This window comes from Ovis aries, chromosome 1, assembly GCF_016772045.2.
Source record: "Ovis aries strain OAR_USU_Benz2616 breed Rambouillet chromosome 1, ARS-UI_Ramb_v3.0, whole genome shotgun sequence".
In the NCBI taxonomy this organism is placed as follows: domain Eukaryota; kingdom Metazoa; phylum Chordata; class Mammalia; order Artiodactyla; family Bovidae; genus Ovis; species Ovis aries.
Window position 1 is genome coordinate 268,974,528 of NC_056054.1, and position 20,801 is coordinate 268,995,328.

At 47.6% G+C, this 20,801-nt stretch overlaps 3 protein-coding genes across 3 annotated transcripts; all 3 read left to right on the top strand.

Annotated features, from left to right (window-relative positions):
• The first annotated feature begins 4,360 nt into the window (after positions 1–4,360).
• Positions 4,361–10,779, top strand: LOC101114408 (carbonyl reductase [NADPH] 1). The gene is made up of 3 exons (XM_004003397.6): positions 4,361–4,749; positions 5,261–5,368; positions 10,101–10,779. Exons 1-3 carry the CDS (start codon positions 4,461–4,463, stop codon positions 10,535–10,537), a joined length of 834 nt encoding a protein of 277 aa, XP_004003446.2. The 5' UTR covers positions 4,361–4,460; the 3' UTR covers positions 10,538–10,779.
• A 767-nt stretch (positions 10,780–11,546) lies between these two features.
• LOC114110594 (carbonyl reductase [NADPH] 1-like) lies at positions 11,547–12,721 on the top strand. The gene has a single exon (XM_027961537.3). The coding sequence runs from the start codon at positions 11,655–11,657 to the stop codon at positions 12,069–12,071; it is 417 nt and encodes a 138-aa protein (XP_027817338.1). The 5' UTR covers positions 11,547–11,654; the 3' UTR covers positions 12,072–12,721.
• Positions 12,722–15,827: 3,106 nt separating this feature from the next.
• Positions 15,828–20,582, top strand: LOC101114663 (carbonyl reductase [NADPH] 1). The gene is made up of 3 exons (XM_004003398.6): positions 15,828–16,215; positions 16,703–16,810; positions 19,904–20,582. Exons 1-3 carry the CDS (start codon positions 15,927–15,929, stop codon positions 20,338–20,340), a joined length of 834 nt encoding a protein of 277 aa, XP_004003447.2. The 5' UTR covers positions 15,828–15,926; the 3' UTR covers positions 20,341–20,582.
• Positions 20,583–20,801: the final 219 nt, after the last annotated feature.

The window sequence follows — 20,801 nt, forward strand, 5'->3', positions numbered from 1 at the left end:
TCCAAAGCGGTGTCTTGGATACCAAGGGGTGACTGTAGTCCTAAAAGCTGAAAAAGGTCATGGAAAACAAGTAAGCTCTGTAAGAATCAGTCACAAACCAGAGGAAGCTAAGGAGACATGACAGTTAAAGGAACTGTGGCATTCTGAAGAGAATCTTGGACTAGAAAGGGGATATCAGAGGGGAAAAACTAGTGAAATCCACAAAATCACAGAACTTAGTGAATACTGCTGTTCCAGTGTTACTTCTTGTTGTTGTTCTTCAGTCACTAAGCTCTTCCTAATTTTCCACAGTACCGTCCTAAGGGAGTCGGCTATTTACCTCTTAGTTTGTTTCCTCATGATCTCAAGATAGTTGCTGAAGCTCCAGGCATCACATTCTCCATAAATGCATTCAAGACAGAAGAAAAAGGGCAGATGAAACAGGTGTTTTCCTTTTATGAGGGAGAAAAATAATGTATACTCCCATCTTCTAGATGGGAATTGGTAGATTCTCTTCTTGACCAAACTCTAGGCAGACTACACTCAGCCCTCTTCTCAGTTATGCCTCAGCCTGGGCCTATAAAATTTACTGTCTCGGCACTAATGATTTCATCCACTCCTCTCTCCCTGCATGAAAAAGACATTAACATAGTTTCTAATAGCTCAAGGCTGCATGCCTAGGATGACCTTAGTGCCTCGCCCCCCTTAATGAGCTCCAGGCTGCCAAAAGGATTTACTATTTGTTTTAGCCAACACCTGACAAATAGGTCCCTTACTACCCTTTCTTACAGCATTTACTAAAAGAGGACTTAAAATTTGTGAATTCTTTCTCTGTCCATTTGAGATATATATGTATCTCCTGTAACTCAGGATTGAGTCTTTCTCAAGGACCTTAAAACCATTCCTTTGAAATGTAATCAGCAGAAAGGATAGGACCTCTGTCTCCCAGTCTCTTTGTAGCCCTGATGGGCATTTACACTTAGCAGCCCTTTATAATTTTCCCCTAACTCTACACAGGGCCTTCCATTGCCCCTGCCTACTCCCTCAACTTCTCTTTAAAACATCCAGTCACCTCTGTACAAATCCAAGTTGAGTTCAGTTCAAGTCTATAGGGTCGCAAAGAGACTCAACTGAAGCAACTTAGCATGCATGCATGCAATAATACAACACTGATTAAAATCTGTTCTTACCACTTTCGGGAATTCAAGCTGGTGCAGCCACTATGGAAAACATCGGGAAAGTACCATATTTCACAAATTTATGCAGAGTTAAAGTTAATTTAACTATCAGATTTATGGTCAATGACCTATATCCAGTACTTCTTGGTTACCTTGGTGGATTTCTTCACTCCCAGGCTCTAATTGGAAGGCCCTTAGGAAACTGAAAGAGGTTAGAGTTCTCTTTGGGCCACAGCTGATATTGCTAGAGTGGACTCCATCACTTAGTTAATAATACCTGCTCTGACCCTGGCCTTTTTTTTTTTTTTTTTTTTTTGAGTAATGCAAGCTCAATCAGAACAACCAACTGAATCTCACTCAAAAATCATAACCTTCCTCAGTCATGGGATGGACTTATGTGGTTAACACCAAGCTATGGTCATTAAAGTTTAAAGACCCCTTTATGTTGTGTTTGTGACATTGTACTATAGCTTTGTAAAAATATTACCATTGAGGAAACTGGGTGAAGTACAAGGAATTTCTGTATTATTTCTCACTACTGTTCATGAATCTACAATCATCTCAATAAAGTTTTGTCAAAAAGCAGAGGTCTTTCCCTGATTATTAGTTTTGTTTTTTGCAACTGATTAGAAAAATTCCTTGAAGTTGTGATATAATTGGAAACTGTCTAAAGCATAGCTGTTCAAAGGAAGTTTCTGCTATGATGGAAAGCGATACCTGCACTGTCCGGTACAGCCATCGCTAACACATGTGACTCCTCAGCCCTTGAAATGTGGTTAGTGGAACTAACAGACTGAATTTTAATTGTATTATTTTGATTAACATTACATTTAAGTAGCCGTAAGAGTGTGGGCAAAGAACGTTACCTACCATTTCAGTAAACAGCCCACCCCAACGGTGCACCCAGAAAGGAATTCACAGCAGACAAAAAAAACAGGATACTGGCCCTAGATAGAGTTCAAGGGCACATCAAAGGAATAATTTCAGTAAGCCCAAACACTTATCATACACTGAAAACTGCTAACTTCATTAATTTGAGTTTTTTTTTCTTTAATTAGCAGTAATTGATGTTCCAGGACCTGGGTTTTTTGGGTTATTTTTGCAAAAACTCCTGCATATCCTGGCTCCTCCCTTACCTCTCCAGAACAATCCTTCAGAGGTATCTGAAGAGGCTATGCTGCTGCTGCTGCTAAGTCACTTCAGTCGTGTCCGACTCTGTGTGACCCCATAGATGGCAGCCCACCAGGCTCCACCATCCCTGGGGTTCTCCAGGCAAGAACACTGGAGTGGGCTGCCATTTCCTTCTCCAAGAAGAGGCTATATCCCAGGCTTAAATCCTCAGTTCAGTTCAGTCACTCAGTCCTGTCCAACTCTTTGCGACCCCATAAACCACAGCACACCAGGCCTCCCTGTCCATCACCAACTCCCAGAGTCCACCCAAACCCAAGTCCACTGAGTCAGTGATGCCATCCAACCATCTCATCCTCTGTCTTCCCCTCCTCCTCCTGCCCTCAATCTTTCCCAGCATCAGGGTCTTTTCAAATGAGTCAGCTCTTTGAATCAGGTGGCCAAAGTATTGGAATTTCAGCTTCAAAATCAGTCCTACCAATGAACACCCAGGACTTATCTCCCTTAGGATGGACTGGTTGGATCTCCTTGCAGTCCAAGGGACTCTCAAGAGTCTTCTCCAACACCACAGTTCAAAAGCATCAATTCTTCGGCACTCAGATTTCTTTCTAGTCCAACTCTCACATCCATGTAAGCTCACCAAATAAAATGTAATTCTCAACTTTTGTGCTTAGTCACCTAGTCGTGTCCAAATCTTTGTGACCCCATAGCCTTCCAGGCTCCTCTGTCCATAGGATTCTCCAGGAAAGAATACTGGAGTGGGTTGTCATGCCCTCTGCCAGGGGATCTTCCCAACCCAGGGATGGAACCCAGGTCTTGCACATTGCAGGTGGATTCTTTCCCATCTGAGCCACCAGGCAAGCCCAATATAACAATATTTGACATATTAAACCTGGGCACAATGAAAATATTATGCTTAATGTCGATGACTCTTAACATGCCTGTATTACTTAGATCAACAAAGCAAACATTAACACTAGGTATTTAATACTGAATAATTCCCAGTTCATATGAACCTGAAATTCATTTAGGTTAATTTCTCTTGCATTTAGAATTATTTGCTTTGTAAGCATTTAGTTTTCTGTAGGCCAATTAGATTAGAACTCATTTACAAACCAGTCATAACAATATTATCAAAAAATATCTCAACTTTTAGTTTGTGCTTTTTCTTTCAGTGGACAGGACACAGCACAGAAATGAAAATTATATCATAGCCCCCTAATTCCTCTATTTTAAGCACTAACTGGTAAGGAAGAAAATTAATTTCCCACCACTGAACTAATTTATGAACCTTCTCAGTCTCCATTTCCTTACTTTAAAAATGTAAATAAAAAGATGAATCCTAAGGCGTTATTTTGAGTGGGAGAAAGGGCTGCAACGCCCCTTTGCACCTGTACGCTTCACGAACTGCAAACAAGTAACCTGACAACCTTGTGAATAAACAGTGATTCAGTGAACACTCCTCACCGAGAGGTGAAAATCAGCCAAGGCTGTGCCAGTAGCTTTGCTTTCATATTTAGGGGAGAAACCAACAAACACTTGATCTCTACCATTTTCATCCAACTTATTCCACAACTCGAGGTTCCCAAGACTTCAGTTACAGTGATATTTTTCAAACACCAGGAAAAATAAAGTTAGTACATATGATTCATTTCTGCAAGCGCAACCGTGAACACGGGTGAACAGGGGGAATTCTGAGTTCAGCTCAGTTCAGTCGCTCAGTCGTGTCCTACTCTTTGCGACTCCATGGACTCCAGAACGCCAGGCCTCCCTGTCCATCACCAACTCCCAGAGTTTACTCCAATACATGCCCATTGAGTCGGTGATACCATGCAACCATAACGATGGGGTTCAGTTTTAACTGAACGTTTAACGTTCTCTACGTTTAACGTAGAGAACACGACCAATAAGAATGACTCTCTGCCTCCAGGCCTGAAATCGCCAGCAGCAGCTTTTCAGGAGGGCTGTTTTTAAACCTCCGCAGAAGTCACCTCTCTACACCGCTGAGGGTCCGCAGGCAGCCGGGCCCCGAGGGGCGGAGCCTGAGTCTGCGCCTGCGCGCTAGCCCAGGCGCCCAGGATAATTCAAGGCGGAGATCGCTCCGCGCGCTTCTCGCGCAGACGCTGAGACGCGCAGCTCCCTGTTGAAGGCAACCCAAAACCCTGCACACCGGCCATGTCGTCCTCCAACCGCGTGGCGCTGGTCACCGGGGCCAACAAGGGCATCGGCTTCGCCATCGTGCGTGACCTGTGCCGGCAGTTCCAGGGGGACGTGGTGCTCACGGCGCGGGACGAGGCGCGGGGTCGGGCGGCTGTGCAGCAGCTGCAGGCGGAGGGCCTGAGCCCCCGTTTCCACCAGCTGGACATCGATGACCGGCAGAGCATCCGCGCCGTGCGCGACTTCCTGCGCAAGGAGTACGGAGGCCTCGACGTGCTGGTCAACAACGCGGGCATCGCCTTCAAGAGTAAGAATCGGCTGGGTGCTCCAGGAAAGGCGGTCACCCGCTCTGAGCATCTCGGTCCAGAATGGACCAAATCTGTCGGGGAATCGCTGTAGAGGGGCTTCTCCCGCCTGTGGGGTCCAGAATGACTCCCTAGAGAAGGAGAAAGGAAGGGGGAAGGGGAGCGGCTAGAGGAATTGCAAGGAATTGGATGTTCTCTACCTGAGAGAACTGTTTCTCTGGCTCAGAATCCTGGGCACCTTTTCCAGGTTATTCCACAGCCCCTTTCTGATCCACAGAGGTCCCATGCGTGCACCCTTTGTACAGGGCCGTGCCAGTGGTGCGTTCTTACAAAACTATGCTTCATTATCAAACTGGGAAATTCACACGGGTGCAATACTGACTGTATTGTGCACAAAATTCAACCGGTTTTTACCTTCACTAGTTGTACACAAAACTCAAGAAATGAATCTTCTTATGCAGTGTTACCGCGCGAGAACTGTTTCTTGACTCCACTTTACTCTTCTCTTGAAAGCTGCTGATACCACACCATTTCACATTCAAGCAGAGGTGACTATGAAAACAAACTTCTTTGCCACCAGAGATGTGTGCACAGAGCTCCTGCCTCTGATAAAACCTCAAGGTGAGTCTGACTGGACCCTAGACTGCAGTGCTTCTGGCAAGATCTGGGTCCACCTGGCCCTAGTCTCATCTACAGGCTCCTGCCGCTCCTGCTCAGCCTCACTGGCCTCCACCGTGTCTCCACCCAGACGGGTGTCCTGCACCCTGAGGTCCCTCGACACACTGCCCAGGTCCTTGGTGCTGTCTGTCCACCTGCTTTTTGCTCATCTGGCTCTTTCTTCTCTTTCCCATCTGAGCTCAGAGGTTTCCTCCTCCAAGAGGCCCTTAGGTTGCTCTGTGCCTGTCACAGGGGCAGTCCCGTCAGGAGTCCTTCCCAGACCTTCCCTCTCCCCTGTCCCCCTCTTACTCAGCCTAGTGGAGCCTGCACCACCACCAGTTCATTAGTCCCCTTCCCCCCAAAGACTCTCCCTTTCCCCAAAACATCTTGGTAACTAATCCCATCATTCACCCACCAGGAACCTGGAGGGCACCCTGCCCATAAGTGGGAGGTAAGCCTGCCCACTTATTGTCACTACCAGTTCCTAAATTCGTCCAGCTGAGTTTGTCCCCAGCCGTCTGCCCCATCCCAGCTCTACAAACAGGCCCTCAGCTGTTGTTTCTAAACATTTGTAAACCCTCCTAAGGGACCCCCTGCCCTTCTTGAATCCTTTTCTTTCTTGGCAGGTTCACTGCCCCTCCCAAAAATCCTGCAAGTATAAAGTTCAAGCCCTTAGTGTGGCTAATAGAGATCTCTAATCTGATAACTGCCCTGCAGTGTGCTCAGTGTTCTGGACAAAACAAACTCATTCCTATAGGGTAAACTACTGTAATGTTTACCCTGAAGTAAGGGGCCAGGAGGGGAACCTCCACCCATAAAACACACAAAGTAAGACAAGCAGATACTTTAAAAAGGATTCAGAGAGTGCCTAGAGATTGAGTAAGGGTGTTTACAGTTTACACTCAGCTTCTAACCTGTCTCCCGTCCGCTTGTTCTGGGAGGTGCTGCTCCTTCAAAGACTTGGTTCACTAGGACGTCATAAGTCAGCTCCTAAGTGTCCCCTGATTCTCTGAAGTGATATCTTTGCTTTCTAACAGCCTGTCTGCATTTGTCATAGCTTTCTTCCCAAGCAGCTCTCATCTGATTTCATGACTGCCTTCAGCATCCGCAGTGGTTTGAGAGCCCAGGAAGAGGAGCTCTGCCACTGCTTCTTCCTCTTGCCCTCCTATTTGCCATGAGCTAATGGGACCAGACGGAGAAGGCAGTGGCACCCCACTCCAGTACTCTTGCCTGGAAAATTCCATGGACGGAGGAGCCTGGAAGGCTGCCATCCATGGGGTCGCTGAGGGTTGGACACGACTGAGCAACTTCACTTTCACTTTTCACTTTCGTGCATTGGAGAAGGAAATGGCAACCCACTCCAGTGTTCTTGCCTGGAGCATCCCAGGGATGGGGGAGCCTGGTGGGCTGCTGTCTATGGGGTCACACAGAGTCAGACATGACTGGAGCGACTTAGCAGCAGCAGCAGCAGCAGCAGCAATGGGACCAGATGCCACGATCTTCGTTTTTTAATACTGAGTGTTAAGCGGGCCCTTTCACTCCCTCCTTCACCCTCATCAAGAAGCTCTTTAGTTCCGCTTTGCTTTCTACCATTAGAGACCATCTGCATATCTGAGGTTGTTAATATTTCTCCCACAATCTTGATTTCCAACTTGTTAACTCGTCCAGCCCAGCATTTCACATGAAGTGCTCTGCGTAAAAGTTAAACACACTGACAATACCCTTTCTGTTGTTTTCCTCTATTTCTTTGCATTGTTCATGGAAAAAGGCCGTCTTGTCTCTCCTTGCTATTCTCTGGAACTCTGCATTCACTTGGGTGATCCTTTCCCTTTCTCCCTTGCTTTTCGCTTCTCTTCTTTCCTCAGTTACTTGGAAAGCCTCCTCAGACAACCACTTTGCCTTCTTGAATTTCTTCTTCTTTAGGGTGGTTTTGTTCCCTGCCTCCAGTGTACTATTAGGGACATCTGTCCATAGTTCCTCAGGCACTCTGTTTACTAGATCGAATCGCTTGAATCTATTCATTAGCTGCACTGTATATTCATGGGGAACTGGACTTAAGTCATGGCTGACCGGCCTAATGGTTATCCCCACTTTCTTTAGTCAAAGCCTGAATTTTGCTATGAAGAGCTGATGGTTTGAGCCCCGGTCAGCTCCAGGTCTTGTTATTGCTAACTGTTACAAAGAATGTAATCACTCTGAATTCAGTATTGACCAGTCATTTGGTGATGTCCATGTGTAGAGTCGTCTCTTGTGCTTTTAAAAAAGGGTGTTTGCTATGACCAGTGATAGTCTCGGGGCATTCTCAGGATGCCCAGCCTGAGGTTAGAGCTTTGGTCCCATGAGCAAAGACTGGGTTGGAGAAGGAAGTCCTAACCTCCTAGGTACACTAACCAGCAACTGAACCTCTGCAGCAGGTAGCTGAGGAACAGGATGAGAAACGCTGATGTCATCCCCATCGTGGGAAGATCCCACAGCCCTTGGCAGGGAGGGAGCCCTGCGTCTCAGATGCAGCACCGCAGAGTGAAGTTTCCATTGTTATGGTCAGAAAGGAGGAAAGGAAGGAGCAGTCACGGCTGAACTAGATGCTCTCTGTTCTCACCTGAGTTCTTGGAGATAGTCTGGAAGAAGAGGTTCATTTGCTGTATGCCCTCGGGACCATTTCCAAAGACTTTAAATGGTTGAGTTTTGAAAATAATTTTCACAAGTCATTCTGGGTAGTAGATTCACAGACTTCTTCCTTCATGACTTATTTATTGAGTTTCAGGGAAATATTTCATTCTTGTAATTTCTAAGAAGATTCGGTTCAGTTCCGACTCCTTGCATGTCCTACTCTTAGTCGTGTCCGACTCTTTGCGACCCCATGAACTGCAGCACTCCAGGCCTCCCTGTCTATCACCAGTTCCAGGAGTTCACTCAAACTCATGTCCATCGAGTCAGTGATGCCATACAGCCATCTCATCCTCGGTTGTCCCCTTCTCCTCCTGCCCCCTATCCCTCCCAGCATCAAAGTCTTTTCCAATGAGTTAACTCTTCGCATGCGGTGGCCAAAGTATTGGAGTTTCAGCTTTAGCATCATTCCTTCCAAAGAACACCCAGGACTGATCTCTTTTAGGATGGACTGGTTGGATCTCCTTGCAGTTCAAGGGACTCTCAAGAGTCTTCTCCAACACCACAGTTCAAAAGCATCAATTCTTCGGCACTCAGCTTTCTTCACAGTCCAACTCTCACACCCATACATGACCACTGGAAAAACCATATCCTTGACTAGACAGACCTTTGTTGGCAAAGTAATGTCTCTGCTCTTTCATATGCTATCTATGTTGGTCATAACTTTTCTTCCAAGGAGCAAGCGTCTTTTAATTTCATGGCTGCAGTCACTATCTGCAGTGATTTTGGAGCCCCAAAAAATCAAGTCTGACACTATTTCCACTGTTTCCCATCTATTTCCCATGAAGTGATGGGACCGGATGCCACGATCTTCGTTTTCTGAGCTTACGCCAACTTTTTCGCTCTCCTCTTTCACTTTCATCAAGAGGCTTTTTAGCTCCTCTTCACTTTCTACCATAAGGGTGGTGTCATCTGCATATCTGAGGTGATTGATATTTCTCCCAGCAATCTTGATTCCAGCTTGTGCTTCTTCCAGCCCAGCGTTTCTCATGATGTACTCTGCATATAAGTTAAATAAGCAGGGTGACAATATCCAGCCTTGACGAACTCCTTTTCCTATTTGGAAACCGTCTGTTGTTCCATGTCCAGTTCTAACTGTTGCTTCCTGACCAGCATATAGGTTTCTGAAGAGGCAGGTCAGGTGGTCTCGTATTCCCAACTCTTTCAGAATTTTCCACAGTTTATTGTGATCCACACTGTTAAAGGCTTTGGCATAGTCAACAAAGCAGAAATAGATTTTCTCTGTAACTCTGTTGCTTTTTCCATGATCTAGTGGATGTTGACAATTTGATCTCAGGTTCCTCTGCCTTTTCTAAAACCAACTTGAACATCTGGAAGTTCATGGTTCACGTATTGCTGAAGCCTGGCTTGGAGATTTTTGAGCATTACTTTACTAGCTTGTGAGATGAGTGCAATTGTGCGGTAGTTTGAGCATTCTTTGGCATTGCCTTTCTTTGGGATTGGAATGAAAGCGGACCTTTTCCAGTCAGTGGCCACTGCTGAGTTTTCCAAATTTGCTGGCATATTGAGTGCACCACTTTCACAGCATCATCTTTCAGGATTTGAAGGAGCTCAACTGGAATTCCATCACCTCCACTAGCTTTGTTCGTAGTGATGCTTTCTAGGACCCACTTGACTTCACATTCCAAGATGTCTGGCTCTAGGTGAGTGATCACACCATCGTGATTATCTTGGTCGTGAAGATCTTTTTTGTACAGTCTTCTGTGTATTCTTGCCACCTCTTCTTAATATCTTCTGCTTCTGTTAAATTCATACCATTTCTGTCCTTTATTGAGCTGATATTCCCATGAAATGTTCCCTTTAGATGTAGCTTACTTTTGAAAAACATTAGCAATAACATGTTGTCACTTATAATAATAAAACAGATAAAACCCTTTGAGCAAACCCCTTCGAAAATACATTCCCTTCCTTCCCTAATGTCCTCTTTCAAGAGGTCAGTCCTGTCCCCAGTAGGGATTCATCCTTCTTGTGCTCACCTTTCTGTGCACTGATCTATGTTGTATTTTAGGCAGAGTGGTGAATGTATCCAGCTTTGTCAGTGTCAACTCTCTAAAGAAATGCAGCCCTGAACTGCAGCAGAAGTTTCAAAGTGAGACCATCACGGAGGAGGAGCTCGTGAGGCTCATGAACAAGTTTGTGGAAGACACAAAGAACGGGGTGCACAGGAAGGAGGGCTGGCCCGATACCGCATATGGAGTGTCAAAAATCGGAGTCACGGTCCTGTCCAGAATCCACGCCAGGAAACTGAGTGAGCAGAGAGGAGGGGACAAGATCCTCCTGAATGCCTGCTGCCCAGGGTGGGTGAGAACCGACATGGCAGGACCCAAAGCCCCCAAAAGCCCAGAAGAAGGAGCAGAGACCCCCGTGTACTTGGCCCTTCTGCCCTCGGATGCCGAGGGGCCTCATGGAGAGTTTGTTTCTGAGAAAAAAGTTGTGCAGTGGTGAGCTCACTCACAGCTCCACCCATGGGTCTCTTTATATTGCTATCCCAGATTCACCAAACATACACTGACAAAATTAGCCCTATGCAGAACAAAAGAAAAAGGAATCAAAATATCCAGATCAAGTTCTCACTGGGAGATGGCTGCTAATGTTGTAAAGAGTTTTCTGATTTCTTCTGTGATCCCAGGGGAGGAAAAGTGGGATGGATGACAAATAATAAAAATAAACAATTCTTTATAAATGTGCACTTGTGCAAACTTTTACATGGTGAATCTGCTCCATTATTCATAATAGCTGAAGCTAGTTTGGTGGACATGTGGGTGTCTAGTATTAGTTCCATTTTTCTATTTAAAATTTTTCAGGACAAACATCTGGAACCAGAGAGTCCTGGCTCTGCCCCCTTCCTGGATGACCTAGAGCCAAAATCCAACAGGATACTACTCCCTAACACAGGGAAACATGCTCAGTGTTATGTGACGGTCTAGGAAGGAGGGGAGATTGTAGAGAACCAATACATGAAGATGTGTGGCTGAGTCCCTGTGCTGTCCACATGAAACTGTGGTGACAGCTGACAGCGTTGTCAATCAGCTATGAAGGTGTTAGTCGCCCAGTCCTGTCTAGCTCTTTGCAGTTCCATGGACAGCTGTCTGCAGTTCCATGGACTGTGGCCTACTGGGCTCCTCTGTCCATGGGATTTCCCAGGCAAGAATACTTGCCATTTATTTCTCCAGGGGATCCTCCCAACCCAGGGATCAAACCTGGGTCTCCCCCCATTGCAGGCAGATTCTTTACTGTCCCAGCCACCAGGGAAGCCCTGTCCTCCAATATAAAATAAAAGTTTAAAGAAAAAGAGCGCTGGGTCCTCTTTTTTGGCTCAGGATACAGCACAAGGAAAGATGTGGAGCCTGGAGTGGTGTTTAGTAACCTTATGGAACATTTGATCCCTCCTTAAGCAGGAGAAGAAGGCAGGGCCTCCTCCTTCTCAACTAGTCACCTCACTGGATCCTAGGACACAGTTCTTTGCCTTCTGGACTGTGACGGGCCTCCCCGTCCCACACCACGCCACCTTGTGGGTCTCCAGCCTTGTCAGCTCTACTCCAAAGGGCCCTGCACACCGGGCATGTCCTCTACCTGCTTGGCCCTGGTCACCGGGGCCATCAAGGGCCTTGGTTTTGCCATCGTGCGTGACCTCTGTTGGCGGTTCCCGGGGGACGTGGTGCTCACAGCGCAGGACGAGGTGCGGGGTCGGACGGCTGTGCAGCAGCTACAGGCCAACGGCCTGAGCCCCCATTTCCACCAGCTGGACATCACTGACCTGCAGAGCATCCGCGCCCTGCGCGACTTCCTGCACAAGGAGTACGGGGGCCTCAATGTGCTGGTCAACAATGCGGGCATGCCTTCAAGAGTAAGTGGGTGGGATCTGGCGGGGTGTGTGTTGGGGGGTGGTTACAGCCACTGTGAGGGGAGCCAGGCAGGGCGGGGCGGGGCAAGGCTACAGCCTGAACCTCCGCTGTGGGATCTAGAACCCCCTCCCTAGGGATGGAGCACAGGCCAGAGGTCACAGGGAGAGCAGGTCCTCCATGATTACAAGCTTTTCCAGCAAGAAGGCCTTGCAATAGCTTTGACCAGGGTAAAGGACAGTGCCCAGATTTTCGCAGTATTGATTTCACTGAACTTTGGTTGAGTTGGGTGAATTTTTAACTTCTGAAACCAATTTAAAATTGCAGAGTGGTACACAGGAGGTCATATGGGTTTCTTTCACTCAGCCTCCCCTGATGATGCCATCTTATGTAACTATACAGCATTATCAAACCACAAAACACCCATTGGTGCAGTACCGTTCACTAACACCAAACATTACTAGACAAAAACAGAGTTCATGGAAAAAGTACTGTGTCAAGTAAGCATTTTTACCATATGGCTTGTGGTTATTAGCCCTATTCTTTTTCTATCCTAAAAGCTGGTGATCCCACAGATTGCAATTCAGGCAGAAGTGACCCTGAAAACAACGTCCCTGGTACCCGAGATAGGTGCACAGAGCTCTTACCTCTGATAAAAAGCCGAGGTTGAGTCCGATTGAGCCCAAACTGCAGGTTTCTGGCAAGATCGGCGCCCACCTGCATCTGGTCTCATCCTTCTCAGCTGCACTGACTTCCCCCTGTGTGCTCGCTCGGCAGGATGCCCTATGGCCTCTGGGCCCGCTACACCCTGCCTGAGTCATTGGTGCTCTCTGTCCATGCACATTTGGCTCGCTCTTCTCTTTCCCATCTTAGTTCAAAGGTCTCCTCCAAGAGGCCCTTCACGTGCTCCATGCCCATCACGGTGGCGGCGGTGTTGGGGGGGGGGGGGGGGTCCTCTCAGGAGTCTTTCCCAGACCTTCTCTCTCCCGTGTCCCTCTCAGAGTGACCTGATTTGGGTTTGTGGTGCTCATACTACCACATTCATTAGACCCCTGAAGACTTCTCTGCTCCCGGCCACCAGAGTGTTTCTCCTATGGCACTGATGTGGTGTATTAGCAATACTGGTTTCTAGATGCTAAACCAAGTATACATACTTCAGTCATTAAGGTTCAGGAAGTCCCCAGAGCATCCTCAATTCAATAATTCACTGTAAGGACCGAGAACTCGCAAAAAGCTATTATATTCAAAAGGACACGATGTTAGAAAAGTGGACAGCTACTCATTTCAGCAGTGTTAAGGTCTCATGGCCCAGGGTCTACGAAAGCCCAGTATGGAGCAGTGACTTGACATCTCCCTGCAGATCCTTGGGCCACCACGTATTTCTCCCCCAAAGAGCCAGTGTCAGACACAAGGGGTTTTACCAAGCAGCAGGCTCGACCCAGCATTAATGTCCAGGGTTCTCGGTGAGGGGTGGTCACGCAGGCATGGCCCACTGCCCTCGTGGCTGGACCTGCTCTCCGGCCCCTCCAGGGCTCCAGCTGATATCAGGTAGGCCTAGGCCCCCACCATACTCATACGTGAACATGAATTAGGTAACCTGACCCTCGAACAAGTAATTGAGGACAGTCTTCTCAGGCAAGGACATTCAGGCTTCACTAACACCTCCCAGATGTCCTGGAATAGGGCTGAAGCTTCCTCTGGCCAAGCTTAGCCCTTTACTTATGGAGAACACCCTCTGGACCTTCACTAAGGCTCCCTTACATCAAAGGGATCATCAAGCATCTAAGTTTAGCATAGATTTTATTTAACAGATACAGAAAGAGTGCAGAAATAACATCTCTCATTGGGAGCAGCCAGAGTGGGGTTGGAGGATTTGAGAGCAACAGATATTCGGGCTTCTAAAGCCACTACTTCCATTTCCATGTGTTTCTATTGATACTAATTTGTTTTCAATTTTTATCAGAAGATAGTTGCTTTGCAGTATGGTGCTGGTTTCTGCCATACATCAACATGAATCAGCTACAGGGGTACCTATGTCCCCCCCTTCCTGAACCTCTCCCACCTCCCACCCCATCCACCCCTCTAGTTTACGCAGAGCACTGGCTTGATCTCCCTGAGTCACACAGCAAATGCCCCCGGCTATGTATTTTGCATGTGGCAATGTGTGTGTTTCCGTGATCCTCTCTCAGCTCCTCCCACCCTCTCCTTCCCCCACTGTGTGCACAAGTCTGTTCTCTACGTCCACGTCTCCACTGCTGCCCTGCAAATAGGCTCATCAGTACCACCTTTCTACTTTCCATACACAATATTCATCTTTCCCTTTCTGACTTACTTCACTCTGTACAGTAGGCTCTAGGTTCAACCACCTTAGTGATATAACTTGATTCTCGCCTTGATCAACTGCTACTTGTACCTTCAGTTCAGTTGCTCAGTCGTGTCTGACTCTTTGCGACCCCATGGACCACAGCCCGCCAGGCCTCCCTGTCCATCACCACCTCCTGAAGTTTACCCAAACCCATGTCCATTGAGTTGGTGATGCCAGCCAACCATCTCATCCTCTGGCATCCCCTTCACCTCTTGCCCTCAATCTTTCCCAGTATCAGGGTCTTTCCAAATGAATCAGCTCTTCGCATCAGGTGGCCAAAGTATTGGAGTTTCAGCTTCAGCATCAGTCCTATCAATGAACACTCAGGACTGATCTCCTTTAGGATGGACTGGATGGATCTCCTTGCCCTACAAGGGACTCTCAAGAGTCTTCTCCAACACCACATTTCAAAAGCCTCAGTTCTTCAGCGCTCAGCTTTTTATGTAGCATAAAACTGTTTGTGCAGTCTATTTAGTATTGTTAAGAGAGAAAAAGAGGCAACACACAAAAAAATTATTTCAGTTTAAGACAAAGAACTCTTTGAATGGGAAATCACCAAACCAGAATTAGTGAGGATGGCCCGCCTGACAGGTACTCAGGAAGAGACTATTGTGGAGAAAAGGCTGAAACAAAGTAAGGTAACTGTGGACTGTCTTCAGCTTCTAGCCCAGGTGGCTCTTTGTGACTCTCAGTCCTTAGGTTCCCATTTTGTCGCCTTGAGGCATTTTCAGGCTTCCATTTTGGTTTGCTTACAGAGGCCACCAAGGAATTAGAGCCAGCTCAGCCTAATGACCTCTGCGTTTAACTCATTTACAGCATGGAAACTGGCTCATGGTTAGCTATGCCGAGTTCTTCATCCACTAGTTATTTTCCATCAGTAGTACACCCTGCAGAGACTTTACCTCCATCTCCCATCACACTTGAACATCTGTATCAGTATCTTCCTATGGCTCCTTTACATGTGAGAGTTGAATATTACCAGCAAGGCCAGTGATAACCCATATCACAGGGCAGTAGGTAGAACATGTGACCTGGAAACTAACACTCAACAGATGCTGGCACCTGGCAAGAGAAACACTCAGTGATTAATGATTGGTTCAGTCCATCACCACATCTTACAAAAATATCCCACAGACATCCCAGGGCTTCTCCTTGACTTCAGTTCCGTTCATTTCAGTTCAGTTAGTCAGTGATGTCCGACTCTTTCCGACCCCACGGACTGCAGCCCGTCGGGTCTCCCTGTCCATCACCAACTCCCCGAGTTTACTCAAACTCATGCCCATTGAGTCGGTGATGCCTTCCAACCATGAGGATGGGTCTGTTTAAACGTAGAGAACATGACCAATCAGAATGATGCTCTGCTTCCAGGCTGCAAATTGCCAGCAGCAACTTTTCAGCAGGACTGCTCTGAAAACTCTGCAGGTGGCCCCGCTCTAAGTGCCCTGCCCCGCCTGGGGTCAGGAGCGAGCCCAGCCCCGAAGGGCGGAGCCTGCATCTGCGCTTGAGCGCTCAGCCCAGGCGCCCCGGGGTGATTCCTGCGGGTGATCTCTCGGTGCCCTGCGTCTAGCTCAGAGACCGAGAGGCGCGGTTCCCTTCTGAAGGCACCCCGACGTCCTGCACACAGCCCATGTCGTCCTCCACCCGCGTAGCACTGGTCACCGGGGCCAGCAAGGGCGTCGGCTTCGCCATCGTGCGTGAACTGTGCCGGCAGTTCCAGGGGGACGTGGTGCTCACGGCGCCGGACGAGGCGCAGGGTCGGGCGGCCGTGCAGCAGCTGCAGGCAGAGGGCCTGAGCCCCCGTTTCCACCAGCTGGACATCGATGACCGGCAGAGCATCCGCGCCGTGCGCGACTTCCTGAGCAAGGAGTACGGGGGCCTCGACGTGCTGGTCAACAACGCGGGCGTCGCCTTCAAGAGTAAGAAGCGGCTGGGCGCTCCAGGAGACGCGGTCACCCGCTCTGAGCATCTCGGTCCAGTCTGTAGAGGGGCTTCTCCCGCCTGTGGGGTCCAGAATGACTCCCTAGAGAAGGAGAAAGGAAAGGGGAAGGGGAGCGGCTAGAGGAACTGCGAGGAATTGGCTGCTCTCTGGAAGGAGAGAACTTTCAGTTTCTCTGGCCCAGAATCCTGGGCACCTTTTCCAGGTTACCCCACAGCCCCTTTCTATCCACAGAGGTCCCATGCGTGCACCCTTTGTACAGGGCCGTGCCAGTGGTGCGTTCCTACAAAACTATGCTTCACTATCAAACTGGGAAATTCACACGGGTACAATACTGACTGTATTGTGCACAAAATTCAACCGGTTTTTACCTTCACTAGTTGTACACAAAATTCATGAGAGATATCTTATGGAATGTTACCGGGAGAGAACTGTTTCTTGACTCCACTTTGCTCTTCTCTTGAAAGCTGCTGATACCACACCATTTCACATTCAAGCAGAGGTAACTATGAAAACAAACTTCTTTGGCACCAGAGATGTGTGCACAGAGCTCCTGCCTCTGATAAAACCTCAAGGTGAGTCTGATTGGACTCTAGACTGCAGTGCTTCTGGCAAGATCTGGGTCCACCTGGCTCTGGTCTCATCTACAGGCTCCTGCCGCTCCTGCTCAGCCTCACTGGCCTCCACCATGTCTCCACCCAGACGGGTGTCCTGCACCCTGAGGTCCCTCGACATACTGCCCAGGTCCTTGGTGCTGTCTGTCCACCTGCTTTTTGCTCATCTGGCTCTTTCTTCTCTTTCCCATCTGAGCTCAGAGGTTTCCTCCTCCAAGAGGCCCTTAGGTTGCTCTGTGCCCATCACAGGGGCAGTTCCGTCAGGAGTCCTTCCCAGACCTTCCCTCTCCCCTGTCCCCCTCTTACTCAGCCTAGTGGAGCCTGCACCACCACCAGTTCATTAGTCCCCTTCTCCCAAAGACTCGCCCTTTCCCCAAAACATCTTAGTAACTAATCCCATCATTCACCCACCAGGAACCTGGAGGGCACCCTGCCCATAAGTGGGAGGTAAGCCTGCCCACTTATTGTCACTACCAGTTCCTAAATTTGTCCAGCTGAGTTTCTCCCCAGCCGTCTGGCCCATCCCAGCTCTACAAACAGGCCCTCAGCTGTTGTTTCTAGACATTTCTAAACCCTCCTAAGGGACCCCCTGCCCTTCTTGAATCCTTTTCTTTCTTGGCAGGTTCACTGCCCCTCCCATAAATCCTGCAAGTGTGAAGTTCAAGCCCTAGTGTGGCTAATAGAGATCTCTAATCTGATAACTGCCCTGCAGTGTGCTCGGTGTTCTGGACAAAACAAACTCATTCCTATAGGGTAAACTACTGTAATATTTACCCTGAAGTAAGGGGCCAGGAGGGGAACCTCCACCCATTAAACACACAAAGTAAGACAAGCAGATACTTTAAAAAGGATTCAGAGAGTGCCTAGAGATTGAGTAAGGGTGTTTACAGTTTACACTCAGCTTCTAACCTGTCTCCCGTCCGCTTGTTCTGGGAGGTGCTGCTTCTTCAAAGACTTGGTTCACTAGGACGTCATAAGTCAGCTCCTAAGTGTCCCCTGATTCTCCGAAGTGATATCTTTGCTTTCTAACAGCCTGTCTACGTTTGTCATAGCTTTCTTCCCAAGCAGCTCTCATCTGATTTCATGGCTGCCTTCAGCATCCACAGTGGTTTCAGAGCCCAGGAAGAGGAGCTCTGCCACTGCTTCTTCCTCTTGCCTTCCTATTTGCCATGAGCTAATGGGACCAGATGCCACGATCTTCATTTTTTAAATACTGAGTGTTAAGCGGGCTCTTTCAAGCTCCTCCTTCACCCTCATCAAGAGGCTCTTTAGTTCCGCTTCGCTTTCTACCATTAGAGACCATCTGCATATCTGAGGTTGTTAATATTTCTCCCACAATCTTGATTTCCAGCTTGTTAACTTGTCCAGCCCGGAATTTCACATGAAGTGCTCTGGGTAAAAGTTAAACACGCTGACAATAGGGAGCCTTGTCGTATTCCTTTCTCAACCAGTCAGTTGTTCCATACAGGGTTCTAACTGCTGCTTCATAGCCCGCAAACAGGTTTCTCAGGACACAGGTAAAGTCTGGTATTCCTGTCTCTTTAAGAGCTTTCCGCAGTTTGTTATGACCCACACAGTCACAGGCTTTAGTGTAGTCAGTGAAGCAGAGGTGGATATTCTTCTGGTGCTTTCTCTTCAGCTTCTGTTAGTCTTTACCACTTCTGTCCTTTATTATACCCATCTTTGGATGAAATGTTCCTTTGATATTTCTGATTTTCTTGGAGAGATCTCTAGTCTTACCCTTTCTGTTGTTTTCCTCTATTTCTTTGCATTGTTCATGGAAGAAGGCCTTCTTGTCTCTCCTTGCTATTCTCTGGAACTCTGCATTCACTTGGGTGATCCTTTCCCTTTCTCCCTTGCTTTTCGCTTCTCTTCTTTCCTCAGTTACTTGGAAAGCCTCCTCAGACAACCACTTTGCCTTCTTGAATTTCTTCTTCTTTAGGATGGTTTTGTTCCCTGCCTCCAGTGCACTATTAGGGGCATCTGTCCATAGTTCCTCAGGCACTCTGTTTACTAGATCGAATCACTTGAATCTATTCATTAGCTGCACTGTATATTCATGGGTAACTGGACTTAAGTCATGGTTGACCGGCCTAATGGTTATCCCCACTTTCTTTAGTCAAAGCCTGAATTTTGATATGAAGAGTTGATGGTCTGAGCCTCAGTCAGCTCCAGGTCTTGTTTGTGCTGACTGTATACAGTTTCTCCATCTTTGGCTGCAAAGAATGTCATCAATTTGATTTCAGTATTGACCAGCCATTTGGTGATGTCCAAATGGTGTAGAGTCGTCTCTTGTGCTGTTAAAAGAGGGTGTTTGCTATGACCAGTGATAGTCTCGGGGCATTCTCAGGATGCCCAGCTCGAGGTTAGAGCCTTGGTCCCACGAGTGAAGACTGGGTTGGAGAAGGAAGTCCTAACCTCCTAGGTACACTTACCAGCAACTGAACCTCTGCAGCAGGTAGCTGAGGAACAGGATGAGAAACGCTGATGTCATCCCCATCGTGGGAAGATCACACAGCCCTTGGCAGGGAGGGAGCCCTGCGTCTCAGATGCAGCACCGCAGAGTGAAGTTTCCATTGTTATGGTCAGAAAGGAGGATAGGAAGGAGCAGTCACGGCTGAACTAGATGCTCTCTGTTCTCACCTGAGTTCTTGGAGAGTCTGGAAGAAGAGGTTCATTTGCTGTATGCCCTAGGGAGCATTTCCAAAGACTTTAAATGGTTGAGTTCTGAAAATAATTTTCACAAGTCATTCTGCGTAGTAGATTCACAGACTTCTTCCTTTGGTCATGACTTATTTATTGAGTTTCAGGGAAATATTTCATTCCGGTAATTTCTAATATAATTAGATGTATCTTGATTTTTAAAAACATTACAAGTCACATGTTGTTCCTTATACTAATGAAACAGATGAAACCCACTCAGCAACCCCCTCCCAAGTACCTTCCCTTCTTTCCCTAACGTCCTCTTTCAAGAGGGCAGTCCTGTCCCCAGTAGGGATTCATCCTTCTTGTGCTCGCTCACCTTTCTGTGCACTGATCTGTGTTGTATTTTAGGCAGAGTGGTGAATGTATCCAGCTCTGTCAGTGTCAGCTCTCTAAAGAAATGCAGCCCTGAACTGCAGCAGAAGTTTCGAAGTGAGACCATCACAGAGGAGGAGCTGGTGGGGCTCATGAACAAGTTTGTGGAAGACACAAAGAACGGGGTGCACAGGAAGGAGGGCTGGCCCGATACCGCATATGGAGTGACGAAAATCGGAGTCACGGTCCTGTCCAGAATCCACGCCAGGAAACTGAGTGAGCAGAGAGGAGGCGACAAGATCCTTCTGAATGCCTGTTGCCCAGGGTGGGTGAGAACTGACATGGGGGGACCCAAAGCCCCCAAAAGCCCAGAAGAAGGAGCAGAGACCCCCGTGTACTTGGCCCTTCTGCCCTCAGATGCCAAAGGGCCTCATGGACAGTTTGTCCATGAGAAAGAAGTTGTGCAGTGGTGAGCTCACTCACAGCTCCACCCATGGGTCTGTTTATATTGCTGTCCCGGATTCACCAAACATACACTGACAAAATTAGCCCTATGCAGAACAAAAGAAAAAGGAATCAAAATTTGCAGATCAAGTTCTCACTGGGAGATGGCTGCTAATGTTGTAAAGAGTTTTCTGATTTCTTCTGTGATCCCAGGGGAGGAAAAGTGGGATGGACGACAAATAATAAAAATAAACAATTCTTTATAAATGTGCACTTGTGCAAACTTTTACATGGTGAATCTGCTCCATTATTCATAATAGCTGAAGCTAGTTTGGTGGACATGTGGGTGTCTAGTATTAGTTCCATTTTTCTATTTAAAATTTTTCAGGACAAACATCTGGAACCAGAGAGTCCTGGCTCTGCCCCCTTCCTGGATGACCTAGAGCCAAAATCCAACAGGATACTACTCCCTAACACAGGGAAACATGCT

Coding starts and splice junctions, on each gene's coding strand:
- LOC101114663 (XM_004003398.6), top strand. CDS start 15,927: ATGTCGTCCTCCACCCGCGTAGCACTGGTCACCGGGGCCAGCAAGGGC. Junction 16,216..16,702: donor CGCGGGCGTCGCCTTCAAGA/GTAAGAAGCGGC, acceptor TTCTCTTGAAAG/CTGCTGATACCACACCATTT. Junction 16,811..19,903: donor GCCTCTGATAAAACCTCAAG/GTGAGTCTGATT, acceptor GTTGTATTTTAG/GCAGAGTGGTGAATGTATCC.
- LOC101114408 (XM_004003397.6), top strand. CDS start 4,461: ATGTCGTCCTCCAACCGCGTGGCGCTGGTCACCGGGGCCAACAAGGGC. Junction 4,750..5,260: donor CGCGGGCATCGCCTTCAAGA/GTAAGAATCGGC, acceptor TTCTCTTGAAAG/CTGCTGATACCACACCATTT. Junction 5,369..10,100: donor GCCTCTGATAAAACCTCAAG/GTGAGTCTGACT, acceptor GTTGTATTTTAG/GCAGAGTGGTGAATGTATCC.
- LOC114110594 (XM_027961537.3), top strand. CDS start 11,655: ATGTCCTCTACCTGCTTGGCCCTGGTCACCGGGGCCATCAAGGGCCTT.